At 42.9% G+C, this 15,664-nt stretch overlaps 1 protein-coding gene across 4 annotated transcripts in view; it reads left to right on the forward strand.

Annotated features, from left to right (window-relative positions):
- Positions 1-15,664, forward strand: part of TRAPPC9 (trafficking protein particle complex 9) — a 575,975-nt gene that overhangs the window by 352,279 nt on the left and 208,032 nt on the right. For all 4 annotated transcript variants that reach the window (XM_032592000.1, XM_032592002.1, XM_032592001.1 and 1 more), the window contains one exon: positions 7,824-7,966. In XM_032592000.1, the coding sequence (XP_032447891.1) occupies positions 7,824-7,966 (143 nt within the window). The remainder of the gene's footprint in view (positions 1-7,823; positions 7,967-15,664) is intronic.

Raw genomic sequence — 15,664 nt, forward strand, 5'->3', positions numbered from 1 at the left:
ATTCTTGAGGGTTTTTATCAAGAAAGGATGCTGTATTTTGTCAAATGCTTTCCCTGGGTCTATTGAGAGAATCATGTGGTTCTTGTCCTTTATTTTTTAATATCCTTTACTTTATCCCATTGATTTGTGGGTATTGAGCCAGTCCTGCATCTCAAGAATAATTCCCACTTGATCGTGGTGAGTAATTCTTTTAATGTATTGTAGGATCTGGTTTGCTAGTATCTCGTTGAGGTTTTTTGCATCCATGTTCATCAGGGAAATTGGTTTATAGTTCTCCTTTTTAGTGGGGTCTTTGTCTGGTTTTGGAATCAAGGTAATGCTGGCCTTGTAGAATGAGTTTGGAAGTTTTCCTTCCATGTCCTTTTTTTTTTGGAACAGCTTCAAAAGAATAGGTGTTAACTCTTCTTTAAATGTTTGGTAGAATTCCCCCTGGAAAGCCACCTGGCCCTTGTTTGTTGGGAGATTTTTGATAACTCATTCAATTTCTTTACTAGTTATAAGTCTGTTCACATTTGCTATTTCTTCTTGTTTCAGCTTTGGAAGTTTATATGTTTCTGGAAATTTGTCCATTTCTTCCAGATTGCCCAATTTGTTGGCATCTAATTGCTCATAATGTTTTCTTATTATTGTTTGTATTTCTGTGGTATTGGTTGTGATCTCTCCTCTTTCATTTGTGAGTTTGTTTATTTGGGTCCTTTCCTTTTTCTTTTTGATAAGTCTGGCTGGGGCTTTATCAATTCGGTTAACTCATTCAAAGAACCAGCTCCTAGTTTCATTGATTTGTTCTATTTTTTTTTTCATTTTGATATCATTGATTTCTGCTCTAATCTTTATTATTTCCCTTCTTCTGCTGGTTTTGAGCTTTGCTATTCTTTTTCCGGCTCCTTGAGGTGTAAGGTTAGGTTGTGTTTTTGAGACCTTTCTTCCTTCTTTAGGAAGGCCTGGATTGCTATATACTCCCCTCTTATGATCACCTTTGCTGCATCCCAGAGGTTTTGGGCTGTCGTGTTTTCATTTTTATTGGCTTCCATGTACTTTTTAATTTCTTCTTTAATTTCTTGGTTAACGTATTCATTCTTTAGTAGGATGTTCTTTAATCTCCAAGCATTTATGGTCTTTCCGAATTTTTCCTTGCGGTTGATTTCAATTTACATGGTGTTGTGGTCCGAAAATAAGCATGGTATAATCTCGATCTTACTGTACTTGTTGAGGCTGATTTGTGACCCAGGATGTGATCTGTTCTGGAGAATGTTCCATGTGCACTTGAGAAGAATGTGTATTCTGTTGTGTTAGGATGAAATTTTCTGAATATATCTGTTAAGTCCATTCGGTCCAATGTGTCATTCAAAACTATGGTATCCTTGTTAGGATTTTTACATCTAAGTTTATGAGGGAATATAGGTCTGTAGTTTTTCTTTCCATGTAAACCCTTATTTTAGTATTTGGGTAAGACTGGCCTCTTAAAAAGAATGGGGCCATCTCCTCTATTTTCTGAAGGTGTTTGTATAAAACTGGTATTGTCTCTAACCTGAAGTGTTGATAGAATTCAGTGGGGCAATCCTCTGAGCTTGGCTTCTCTTAGGAGAGCTGTTTTCAGTTGTGAATCCAGTGTCATTAGTTAACATGGGGCCCTTAGGTTTTCTAGTTTTTCTTGGTTCCGTTTGGTAATGTGTTTATTTTATTTAAGTTGAATCTATTGGCACTAAGTTGTTTGCACTATTTTATTATTCTTTTAATGTGTGTAGGGTCTATGCTGACATTCATTTCCTTTTTGATATTGGTAAGTAGTTTCTTCTCTTTTTTCATAGGCCTGACTTAGGGGAATATCACATTTAATGATGTTTTCAAGAGCTAGATTTTAGTTTAGTTTTCTCTATTTATCCATTTCAATTTAATAATTGGCTGATTATGCCCCTCTCGCTGTGATGTTGTTCCTTCTTATCCAACTCCTGGCCTTCCAGCTGTAATAGTATTCTGTATCTCCATATATCCTGGGATATTTGTCTAGAACATGCCATGGTTTATCTTAAGATATCTCTGGGCTTGTGTATTTAACTAGACTTGAATCCCTGTAGGTGGCCTCGTGTCTTCTCCCAGTGTCCCTTACACAGTAGACATGTGTTCACGGTCAGCAAATGAGTACGTGGATGGATGAATGCTCTTCTGAATAGTTTGCAAAAATGGCAAGAGAGAGGGCTATGCAGCCATGTAGCTCTGCATTTAAATCCTGGATGTGCTGTCTTCCTGGGTGTGTGGCTCGGTGCAGTCTTCTGACTGCTGTGAACCTTGTTTTTTTTTTTTTTTTTTTTTTTTTAATTTTTTAAATTTTTTTATTTTTATTTATTTTTATTTTTTTATTTTTGGGACAGAGAGAGACAGAGCATGAACGGGGGAGGGGCAGAGAGAGAGGGAGACACAGAATCGGAAACAGGCTCCAGGCTCTGAGCCATCAGCCCAGAGCCCGACGCGGGGCTCGAACTCACGGACCGCGAGATCGTGACCTGGCTGAAGTCGGACGCTTAACCGACTGCGCCACCCAGGCGCCCCTGTGAACCTTGTTTTTGAAAATAGGGCTTTCTTTGTAGGACTCTTAAGAATGTTAGAGTCAATCTATATAGATCACTTATCATAGTATTTGGTACCTAGTAGGTGCTCAATAAAAGGTAGCCTTTGGAAGACCTTTTATTTTAGCTCAAATAATAAGTTGTATGCCTAGAAGTTTCTTTCCTTTAGTTCCTTGCCCACTACTGATTTCTCTAATAGTCCTTTTCCAAGTAAGGACTGCACCATGTTCTGAGAAGGGGAAGTCTCAGGACAGAATAGCACATTGCTTCTCATTACGTTTTGATTGAAAAAAAAGTTTGAGCATCTTGTGTCTTTTGCCTTACCAACTCACTTTCTGTTGACTAAAATATTGTAATTTTATAGGGCTGAGGAGGCTTTTTTTTTTTTTTTGAAATGAAGGAAGAAAGACAGGAACAATAATTTCACGAAATAATTTGCTTGACTTTTATAAATTATTTTCCCTGTAATTACATCTTTTCCTTGCTTCTTTTTTTTTTTTTTAATTTTTTTTTCAACGTTTATTTATTTTTGGGACAGAGAGAGACAGAGCATGAACGGGGGAGGGGCAGAGAGAGAGGGAGACACAGAATCGGAAGCAGGCTCCAGGCTCTGAGCCATCAGCCCAGAGCCTGACGCGGGGCTCGAACTCACGGACCGCGAGATCGTGACCTGGCTGAAGTCGGACGCTTAACCGACTGCGCCACCCAGGCGCCCCATCTTTTCCTTGCTTCTTAACAGAGGAAAGACTCAGCCACTCCCAGAAAAACAAAACCACAGACTCTTTCTTCTTTGTTATGCTGTTACCTATCCTGTGTATTTTTTGCTTCATTCCTAGGCGATTTCTACTACATCACGTCCTGAAAGTGACTCTTAAGTTTGCCTTAAAAAAACAAAGACCATGTGACACTTGTGTTACCTCACACGTTTGGGCATTTCAAGGCTGTTTTTCAGAATGTTTGTTTCCCTGACCACCATGCCTGCAGTGTGGGAAGACTGCCATGTAGATGTTGGCTGATGGGTTGGCTTCGTTTATTAGTTATTTATTGAGATACTTGTTCACTCACCGTGTACTGCATTCTCTGAGATCAGGGGTCAACCCTTATTCTGCTGGGAGCATAGAGCCTGACACCAAAAGTACCCAGGAGGGAAAAAAAGATGAATGAAAGAATAGACTGAGCAAATGGAATCTGTTGTATTCAGAAGGTTGTTAGAGAAAGGCGTATTGGGATGTGTGTATGTGGGGGGTCTTGCTACTTGCTGGTGACTAGGGATTTTTCAAAAAGTGTGAGAAACATTCACAAGAAACCAGCAATCCTTTTGTGAGATGATAGGGCAGTGCTTTATACTGTGGGAAAAAGATGTGTGATTTTGGTGAATCCAAAATAGGATCTTTGGGTATTAAAAAAGATTTTGTCTTTTGTTGAGCCTTTTTTGAAGTGAGGAAGTGTAGAAGTCATCTTGGATAAGGCGTGGCTTTATCTGGGCCATGAAGGATGAGGAACATTTATGCAGGTGGAGAACATCAGTGAAAGTGTTCCTGGTAGTGCAAAAGTTAAAAGGAACCTATAAGCCCATATGTGTGAAGGACACCTTAAAGAGGGGTAGGAAGTGAGTTTTTAAAATGTCGCGACAGACTTGGACAGATCTGTCTCCAAAGATAATCATAAATGGCCGGTGATCACATGGAAAGACGCTCAGTATCACTAGCCGTTAGGAAAATGCAAATCAAAACCAAAAAGAGATACCACTTCACCCCCGTTAGGAGGGCTGTTATAAAACCAACAAATCCACCAAATAGGAAATAGCAGATGTTGACAAGGCTATGGAGGATTTAGGACCCTTGTGCACTGTTGGTGGCAGCTGTGGAAAATGGTACGTTGAGTCCTAAAACAATTCAGTATATAGAAATAAATGAATTCCCCAAAGAGTTGAAAGCTCTGTCTCAGAACGGGTGTTTGTACACCCATGTTCATGGCAGTGTTACTACTCACAATAGCCGAAAGGTGGAAGAAACCCAGGTGTCCATCAACAGACAAATGGATAAAAGAAAATGTGGCCTGTGTACGCAATGGAATGTTATCCAGCTTTCAAAAGAAAGTTCTGGGGCACCTGGATGGCTCAGTAGGTTCAATGTTCTACTCTTGATTTCATCTCAGGTCATGATCCCAAGGTCATGGGATTGAGTCCCATGTTGGGCTCCACTCTGAACGAGGAGCCTGCTTGGGATTCATTCATTCATTCATTCATTCATTCTCTCTCTCTCTCTCTCTCTCTCTCTCTCTCTCTCTCTCTCTCTCTCCCCCCATCCCTCCCTCCCCCCCCAGCCCTTCCCCCTCCCTCTAATTCTTTCCTCCTTCCTCTTTCTGCTCACATGTGCTCTCTCTCTAAAAGAAAGAAAAGTTGTGACACATGCTACAACATGTATGACCCTTGAAGACATTCACCTGAGTAAAATAAACAGTCACAACAGGACAGAAACTGTGATCTTTTTAAGTGAGGTTTCAAGAGTCATCAAATTCACAGAGACAGAAAGAGAATGGTGGTTGTCCAGGGCTGGGGGAGGGGAGCAGGGACTTAGTGTTTAACGATAGAGTTTTAGTTTGGGAAAATGAAGACGTTCTGGATATGGATGGACGGTGGTGATGGTTGTACAGCCATGTGAATGTACCTAATGCCACAGAACTTACATTTAAAAGTGATTAAAATGGTAAATTTTATTACGTATATCTTATCATGATACAAAATGGGGGCGGAAGAAAGAAAAAGAAACAGGGCTGAAATCCATTTCCCATTTCTTCCCACTTTAAGCCGTGTTGCCTCAGGGTGTCCAATGGTGGGGTTGCACAGGGAGAAAGGCGTTTGTTTAATGAGCATCTGTTGGTTCTGCTACCTCGTTTTCTTCTTGAATCTTCGCTGGAGTCTGAGATAGGCATTCGTTGTTGTCCCTGCATCACAGTGGAGAAATGGGCTGGGAATGGTGGGCAAGAGCCCGAGACCTGGTGGAGCCGGTGCGTCAGACTGAGCTTAACTGGCCTGCGCCCCTCCCCCGTACCATGCGGCCTGGCCACTTCTGGAGTTTTTTTTCACCTGGCCTTCTCACGGCCAAGTTCTTGTCCTCCTCCCGATGCCCTTTCTGTGACCACTTGCCCATGCAGGTTGTTTATTTTCCAAGTCTGCGCTGCGGTCGCCTCTCCGCTGGAGACAAGAAATAGGTCAACAAAAGCGATAACTAAAAGCTGAACACAGTGTCTGGCCAGGAGGGTTTATCGAAACAGGACTCCTGAACAGAGAGAGGAAGGCAGGCAGCTCCTTCTTCCTGTCGGAAGTGTGGCTTGGTGGCGCTCTTACCAGGGGAGAGGACACGTGCGTCCCCCTTGGGCACATGGTGCTGAGGTCCCGGTTGGCCATGGCCGGCGCCGCTCTGGTTTCTCTGGCCCAGCGGAGAGCTCGGACTTGCACATGTGTCTTCAGTGGTCCGCTGAGGGCCGGCTGTGGGTACTTTCTCAGACCCCTCTTTACGTGGCCTAGCTGCAGTGGTGGGCGTTCTGGCCCTTCATCCTGAGGGTCTGCCTCCCTGGGATTCCCGTGATTTTTGTCTCTCGTTGCTTGTGCTTTTGGGGTCCTACCTGTGAAACCACAGCCTCGTCCACGGTCCCAAAGATCTACTTCTGTTTCCTTCTTCCGGTTTGATCAGCAAGCTTTCCGTGTCAAGAACCATACAGTACATACTTTGGTTTTGTCGGCCACGAATGGTTACTTTCATATGTTCTTTGTTTTTCTTTGTTGTTGTTTTAGAGCCTTTTGACTCCGTAAAAACTGCTCTCAGGGGTGTACAGAACCAGGCTTCAGGCTGCCTTTGGCTGGGCCGTAGTTGGCTGGGGCCCATGGTGGGACTTGACTGCAGAAGGTTGAGTCACCGGAGTGAGGAGTTGAGCTGGGCTTGAGATTTCTTGTTGCTATAGTTACTTGGGCGCGCCACAGGCTCCCAAATTCCTCTGCTGTTGTCATATGCTGGGGGGCAGGGCAGAGGGTAGGGGCTGCTGAGGCGCCAGGGCATTTGCCCAGAGTGGTCTTCCTCCGTCCCCAGCCCTTCCTGCACCACCAGGGCTGGGGGCTTTCCATACCGTGTTCCTTCCCCACTGGTGCTGGTGGCAGGAGCAGGTGGGGTCTCCCTGCTGTCCTTGTCCCGCACTGTGCATCTGGGTCTGATGTGATGGGCTCCCTTGGCATCCCTGCTCCTTGCCCACGCAGCGACCTCTCTGCTCAGTACATGGTGGGCATTGTGGACGAGTGGGTTTCCAGCTCTGACAGCATTGGTACGGGATTCTGGCTGGGGACCACCTCCTGCCCTTCCTCCCACTAGAATGGGTATTTATCCCTGCCACTGTACTCTTGGCATTGGTCACCTCCCTCCAGAAGCTTAGGATTTTGCTTCAGAGTAGAGAAGGGTCTGCTTGGGGATGGGAGGGGAGTGTGGGGTTGGGGCTGGTGTCTTGGCTTCTTACCTTTATTTGGTGGCTGCTGACTCCCTTCCTCTATGCCCGTGCTCTGGAGGGAGGCTACCTCTGCTTCCCCCACCGCAGCCCCCTGCCCTAGTCCTCTGTGTGTATACCCCGAGAGGGTTCATGGTGAGGAACCTACAGTGGGTGGGAACTACCTTCTGGTCTCGGTTCCCAAGGGGGTCTTTGCTATTATTAGAGCCCCTACTCAGCTTTTAGCAATTTATTAACCTTTGGGCTAATTGCTTCCTGCCAGTTGCGTGCTGGCTGGCTCTGTACTTGTTGAGAAGATATCCCTACCCTTTACCTTCCAGAAGGGCCTTGTACCTCCTTGACCTTCTGGCTCTGTGGTTGCCCTGTGACCTCATCTCTTGATGGGTTCAAGGAAATGTCAGGAGTTTGTAGCTGGTCAGCCTTACCGACTGTTGACCTGGGAGCTATGCTCTACCTCCCGGACAGAAGTGCCACCTTCCCCCAACCCCCTCGTCTGTATGTTGAAGTGATGCTGATTGAAATGTGTTTTTCTCTCAGAAATGCTCTAGGAACCACAGAATAATTTTGGAGCCTTTTTCCATTTGTGCATCTGGGTTGAGGGATGTTGGTGCAGACACAGGGCATCCTAGGAAAGACGGTGCAGGGGCCCAGTTTCCGAGTTGCCCACTTGGGGTTATCTTCCCTCTTACCTGAGTGAAGCCTGCCTTCTGGAAGAAAGCCCATCAACTTCGCGATTACTAACATACCGTGTTTACATCATTTTAGACCTTGGAAGCTATCCTGAATTTCAAATACTCTGGAGGCCCGGGCCACGCTGAAGGGTATTACAGGAACCTGTCCCTGGGGCTGCACGTGGAGGCTGAGCCATCTGTGTTCTTCACCCGAGTCACTACTCTGCCGGCGACCAGGTAAGAGGATCTCTGCCCTATGATTGCCTTCTTCTGGAATCTGACAGCACTGCATTTGGAATTCCGACCTCAGGATTCATCTTGGTCCCACCTCTAGTCAAATCCACACCACCGTGCCAAGTTGCATAGCCTCCCTGGGACTCAGGTTTCTGTATCAGAAAAACAGGCCTTATAAGAAGTGCCTTTTCCTTTAGTTGTAGTGGACGGGCTTTACACCTTGTAACGTGGCAGAATAATAACATCAGCATTGCAACATGCTTGCTTGTGGCCGTCATTGTACAGGACACATTACCCACTCATGGCCCTGAGGCTGGTCCTGGCTTCGGTCTGATTCCCTCTCCTGCTAGTAGGGGTTCGGCAGGTAGCCACACGTCCTGGGGACTCCTGGAGTCTAACATCTCTTCCTGTGTCACTTCCGGCATCCCTGGAAAACAGCGTGCAGAGCCAGGCTGTCCAGGATCTCGGCACCTCCCCGTTCATGGAGTTCCCGGCCATCTAGAGCCCTGGGCTGTTTCTGCCCAGGGCGCCCATCTTGCACAGACATTTTCTCTCCAGTTTACTCCTCCAGGCCTAGCCTTCCTCCATGGGGAAAGAAATCAGACAGCGTGTCTGTGTCAAACCCAGAAGTGGCCAGAGGTCCTAGAGGTACTCTGCTCTGAGGCAGGAGAATGACGATATTGCATCGAAAACTTTGAGAGAGAGCCGGGAGTGGTTGGTTCTGAAAGTGGTGGGTGGTATTCCATCCAACGGGGCTGCTCTTCTCAGATTCCTCCTCCAGCGGCCAGCAGCCTGTGGGAAGCAGGTGCAGATTACCACCGAGTACTTCCTATTTATTTTCATGTCCAGTGGTACCTTACATGTTGGGGTAGGATGCAGTGGGACAGTATTACTTCTTCCTCTTTTTTTTTAAAGTTTATTTATTTTGAAAGAGAATGCAAGTGGGGGAGGGCAGAGAGCGGGGAGGAGAGAGAGAATCCCAAGCTGGCTTCGTGCCATCAGCGTAGAGCCCAATGCGGGGCTTGAACCCATGAACCGTGAGATGATGACCTGAGCTGAAATCGAGTCAGATGCTTAACCAGCTGAGCCCCCAGTGCCCCTAGTATTGTTTATTCTTGATAGAGTTACAGTGGCAGTGACCACAAGCACCTCTGTAGCCTTGAACTGGGAAAGGACATCACAGGCAGCAGCCCCTTCCCTCCACCCGTGGGTTCCGTGTTCCACAGAGTGAAAGAGAGGGATGTTGCTGCCCACGTTAATGTTGATAAAAAAAAACTCCTTTTAAAGTGATACAGCCCCAAATAATAAGTGTGGTTTTGGTTTATAGGAAAGACCATTTTTCTTCCCAGCCATTGGAGAATGGCTCCGCAAGAATTAATGGCTTAGCTTGGGCTTCTTAGCATCACATTTCATCATGTGTCACTTTTTTCAGTCCGTGGAGTAATAGTCTTTCTTGCCAAGGCTTGCCTCTGTTTTGCGTTTGTTGTATAAAGCATCAAAGCACTTACCCCCGGGGAGGCTGTGACCAGGGCTGCTGCCAGATGCTGTGAGAGTATTTCAGGCCCTTCCTGTGCATTAGGGCTGCTCCGTGATGCACCTGCTGTGTTCCTTTCTCATCCTCGCATCGCCTGCTGCCGCTGCTCATATAAATAGTTCTTGGAAGCAGCACAGGTTGTCACTGAGTTGGGTTTTCTCCCCCCTCTTGATACCTGGCTTCCATGTCATGGCCCCTGCCGCTCTAAATGACAATTCAAGATGACAAAAATGCTGCCATGTGGAAAGGAGCAAACACACTTGGAAAAGTCAGTGGTTAGCTCAAGTGCTCTTTGGCTCCCGATTACCCCACCCACTGATTCTACTCTTTCTTGTCGGCCGACGTGGTCTTTTTCTTGCTCTCGGGATTGATCTCCCAACCCTCCCTTTCCGTTCCCGCTAAGTCTGATTCTCCCCAGATCCTGTGGATTGAACCTCTGAGACATCTCCTGACCCCCTCTGCATTCCACTGCACGTCTTGGTTACCTTTCCTTGACACTTTAGGAGTAGTTGCCTGTGTGGTCCCCCTGTCTCCAGTTTTGCTCCTCATCATCCTGTAAATGCAGACGGATTAAAGACTTTCCCAGTACTTGGGAGATAAAGTTCAAAGTCCCTATCGTGATATTCAGGGGACTTAAAAATTTGAGCCAGACCTTTGCCTTTAGCTCTGTTTGTTCCCACTTCCTCCACACATCCAGGAGAAGACACTTTGCCTCTGTCAGCAGCACTAGGTGTATCAAGACCATTTCCTGCAACATGTCTTTGCATACATTTCTAAAACTCTTCTTAAACTGTCTTTCACCTACTCTTTTGGGAAAAGTTTGTTGGCCATTGATGATCTACTATGTCACCAGTTTTGTAAAATTTTCCTGAATGTGACTAGATAGAGTTGGTTGGTCCTTCTGTGGGCCTTGTGTTTCTGGTAAAGTACTTACCAGACTATAAGCCTTTCAACAAGTACCTTGAATGTTTCATTTATTCTTTAAATAAACACCAGTATTTCATATTTTAGATAAAGCACTCAGTGGGGTAGTAAATGGGTAGAGCCCGTCCTTGTGTTTCATCAGCCTGATAAAAGCTAATCAGGCAGAAATAATATCAAATGGAAACATGGGTCTATATTAAGGAATGTTGAATCCTAGAAATAGAAATAGCAAGTGAATAAACAGAAAAGATTCTTCCCCTTGCTTCTTAATTTCTCTAAAAGACTATTGACTATTTAAAGAAAAAATAAGAGCATATAATTTTGTTGTGCATATCATATAGAGAAGTAAAATATGTAACCAAAAATAGCACAAAGAAATGGAAGGGAGACGGAGGAGAGGAGGATGGCGGTTCTTACATGCTACTGTTACGATACCGTTTGAAGTTAAAATGTAGTAAGTTAAAGATGCATATTGGAAACCCTTTAGCAACCACTTAAAGTGTGGATAATAAGCCAGAAGAGAGAAAATGAGTTACTAGAAAATGCTTAATCTGAACAGGGGGGAAGAGGTGGCAAGTAAAAAACTAGAATCTTAATAGTCGAATAGCAGTGTGGTAGACTTAAATCTAATGTACCAAGAATTATTTTAAATGTAAATGGACTAAAGACTGTATTTAAAAGTGCAAGTTGTCAGACTATAGTAAAACATAAAAACAAACAAACAAACTAGAGACAACTACATGTTTTCTACCAGAAACTCACAATTATGTAGAGTGTATAAGTACAAATATGGGGGGGAAGATATGCCATGCAAACACTTAATCATGAGAAAGTTGGTGTGGGTATATTAATATCAAACAAGTAGACTTTGAGGAGAAAAGGGTAGGATAATTTTATTGATAGAAAGGTCGAGTCATCAAGAGTACATAAAAAGTATAAATGCAAATGTACTTAAAGCATAACTTCAAAATAAAACCAGGGTCTTGGGGAGAAATGGAAAATACCAGTTATAGTTGGGTATTTCAACACCTGTATCTCAGTATTTGATAGACAAGCAGACAGAAAATTAGGAAGAATATAGGAAACATGTATACTTGTAGTAAATAATTCCAGCTAACTGATATTTATAGGACACTGAATGCATATATTAGAAAAGATGAATGGTTCAAAAAAAGGGTGAAGAGTAGTTACCAATGAAATGGAAAATGAGGGGCGCCTGGGTGGCGCAGTCGGTTAAGCGTCTGACTTCAGCCAGGTCACGATCTCGTGGTCCGTGAGTTCGAGCCCCGCGTCAGGCTCTGGGCTGATGGCTCGGAGTCTGGAGCCTGTTTCCGATTCTGTGTCTCCCTCTCTCTCTGCCCCTCCCCCGTTCATGCTCTGTCTCTCTCTGTCCCAAAAATAAATAAACGTTGAAAAAAAAAATTAAAAAAAAAAAAGAAATGGAAAATGAAAAAATAATATGTAAAGTAAATGGAACTAAAAGTTGATTCTTGGAAAAGATTAATAAAATTAATAAACTATAGCCAGGATGATCAGAATTAAAAAGAGAAAGCACAAATTACTGTGAATGAATCACTATAAATTCTGTGCACATTAAAATAATAAAAGTATATTATGATAAATCATATTCTGATAAATTTTACAAATGAAAAATGTTTTGAAAGACGGAAATTACTAAAATTGACACAAGAAGAAATAGAGTCCTTGAGATAGTCCCATATCAGTTAGTTTAAATTCTTAATTAAAAACAACGTGGATGGAACTGGAGAGTGTAATGCTAAGTGAAATAAGCCATACAGAGAAAGACAGATACCATATGGTTTCACTCTTATGTGGATCCTGAGAAACTTAACAGGAACCCATGGGGGAGGGGAAGGGAAAAAAAAAAAAAGAGGTTAGAGTGGGAGAGAGCCAAAGCATAAGAGACTGTTAAAAACTGAGAACAAACTGAGGGTTGATGGGGGGTGGGAGGGAGGGGAGGGTGGGTGATGGGTATTGAGGAGGGCACCTTTTGGGATGAGCACTGGGTGTTGTATGGAAACCAATTTGTCAATAAATTTCATATAAAAAAAAAAAAAAAAAAAAAAAAAAACTCCCCATGAAGCAGACTTTACACTCAGATGGCTTCACTGTGAAATATATCAAACTTTTAAGGAGAAATAATACCACTTTTACAAAAATTCTTCCACAAGTAGACAAGGGAGGGAATACTTCCAATTCTCATTTTATGACACTATCTTCACCCTGATGCCAATTGGGAGAAACATTATGAGAAAGCAAATGTTGTGATCCATGTCCTCATATGCATAATTCTAAAAATTCAGAACCGAATACTAATAAATCCACCCTAGCAATATAAAAGAGATATGCAATATGAACAATTCAGGTTTCATCCAACAACACAAGGTTGTTTTACCATTGAAAAATCAGTGCATTTACTAACAAAATAAAGGAGAAAAATAAGATGTCAGTTGATGAAAAAAATCCTCTGACAAAATTGAACACTTATGATAGAAACTGTCCATAAACAAGGCTCGGAGGAGAACTTGTGCAGTCTGATTTGGATGATCTACAAAACCCTAAAATTATGTAGCTTAACATAATACTTAATTGGGAAAGACTGAGCACTTGTTCTGAGATCAGGACCAGTCAAGACAAGTATGTTTGCTCTTGCCAGTGTATTCATTACTTTTCTGCCATTTCTACCTAATCAGGGCGGGCAATGAGATGAGAAACGAATTAAAGCTGTAAAAATTGGAAATGAAGAACAGTTAGCAATCACATGTGTTTGCATGGTACATATGATCATGTACGTAAATATTCTAAGAGATCTACCACCCTAAAGAAATTATTAGAACTAATAAGTTAACAAGATTGCAGGATGATACCATATTATATTCAGAAATCAACTATGGTTTTATACACTGGCGTATAGTAGCAATTAATTTGCAAATGAAATTTTGAAAATATTTGTATTATAGTAAAAAACATTCAACACTTAGGGATAAATCTTTTTAAAGATGATCTCTACCTTGAAAATGTCAAAGTACAGCTAAGGGAAATTAGAGAACACTTAAATAATTGGAGAGCTATACCATGCCTGTTGATTTAAAGAATCAATTATTGCTAAGATACCAGTTCCCCCAAATTGGATTATAAATTCAGTGCAATTCCAGTCAAAATCCCAGCAGGTTGGGTGCCCGGGTGGCTTGGTCGGCTAAGCGTCCGACTCTTGATAGCAACTCAGTTCTTGGTCTCAAGGTCATGAATTCAAACTCCACATTGGGCTCCACCCCAGATGTGAAGCCTACTTGGAAAAAAAATAAAATCCAAGCGGATTTTTTTTGGAGTGCAATTGACAAGTTGTTACAGAAATTATTTCAAAATGCCTATTGCCAATGGACTAGACACACATCTACACACACACACACACACACACACACACACAAAGTTGGTGTAGGCGATGATTTTAAGGCAGTGTGCCGTTAGACTAGCTAAGACAGTGCTATTGTTATAGACAAAGGGATCAATGGACCATAATAGTCTAGAGATAGGCTTTTTTATATATGATCAAATGATTTTTAAGGTATGAAAACAACTTCACGTGGAGTGAAAAGGTTTTTCAACAAATGGTGCTGGAAGAACTGGGTACGAATGTGGGGAAAAGAAGAACTTAGATTCCATCATACACAAAAATTCATTTGAGATGGGTTCTAGACCTAAAAGAAAAAACTTTGCTACTTTTTCTTTGAAAAGGTTTATAAAGTATCTTTGTAACTTTGGTGCAAAGATTCGTCAGGTGGGGTCAAAGACTACTAACTATAAAATTAAAAAGTTGATAAAATTTAAAACTTCACCTCGTGAAAAGGCAGGGTGCATGCTGTGAGCAAAAATGCATTACACATTTATGCAATGAGGTCTTGTATCCAAAACATAGGGAAGTCTTTAAAAATAAACACTTAGCGACAATTAAAAAATGGGTGGACGATTTGAACAGGGCACCTGGGTGGCTCAGTCAGTTGGGTGTCCAGGTCTTGATTTCGGCTTAGGTCATGATCCCAGGGTTGTAGGATCAAGCCCCACGTCGGGCTCCACAAACAGATACTCACCCGAAAGTGCTGAGCATCATTCATCATTACAGAAGTGCAGATTAAAACCACAATTAGATACCACTGGATACCCTTTAGTGTGGCCAAACTTAAGACCAATGATACTAAATGCCGGTAAGAATGTGAAACAGCTGGAGCCCTATAAATCACTTACGGGATGTAACGTGGCACCCCCACTTTACACATCGGTCAGGCACTTTGTGTAGAGTGTGACATCTGCCTATACCCAAGGACCTCACGGATTTTGACTCAAGAAAAAGAAACATTTATATTCACAAAAAGATGCCTGTAAGAAGTTTCATAACAGCTATCTTTGTAATGACCCCAAACTGGAAACAACCCCAAATGCAGGGGAATGAATGAAGAATCTGTGATATATCCATGCAGACGAACATACTCAAATGAACTACAGGTATATGCAACAACATGGAATAAACTCGAAACTGTGATGCTAATCACTGTATGACTTCATTTATTTATTTTTTTATTTTTTTTATTTAAAAAAAAATTTTTTTTTCAACGTTTATTTATTTTTGGGACAGAGAGAGACAGAGCATGAATGGGGGAGGGGCAGAGAGAGAGGGAGACACAGAATCGGAAACAGGCTCCAGGCTCTGAGCCATCAGCCCAGAGCCCGACGCGGGGCTCGAACTCCCGGACTGCAAGATCGTGACCTGGCTGAAGTCGGACGCTTAACCGACTGCGCCACCCAGGCGCCCCTGTATGACTTCATTTATAACAATTTCTAGAACAGGAAAACTCATTCTGAGAAAATAAGTCTAGACAGTGGTTGTCTGTAGGTGGAGGTGGGGCAGGGCAGGAATTGACTTGGAAGGATGAGGCTACTAATTGTCCTAGTTTGCCTGGGACTTAGCAGCTTTTAGGTCCGAAACCCCTTTGCCCTGGGAGAGCCTTCAGTGCTGGGCAAATCCAAACAGGGGGTCACCCCAGAAAGAATAGCATCTTTCTGAGATGGTGAAATGTATATCCTGATGGAGGTGTGGGTTACAGGATTGTAGACAAATGTAAAGCTCGTCAAAATGTGTATTTCTGGTCTATTTCATTGTATATGAACTATATCTCCAAAATTTTGTTGTTCACCTGCAAAAGTATATGTACAACTGGAGAGAACAC

The sequence above is a fragment of the Lynx canadensis genome, chromosome F2 (genome assembly GCF_007474595.2).
Source record: "Lynx canadensis isolate LIC74 chromosome F2, mLynCan4.pri.v2, whole genome shotgun sequence".
Lineage (NCBI taxonomy): Eukaryota > Metazoa > Chordata > Mammalia > Carnivora > Felidae > Lynx > Lynx canadensis.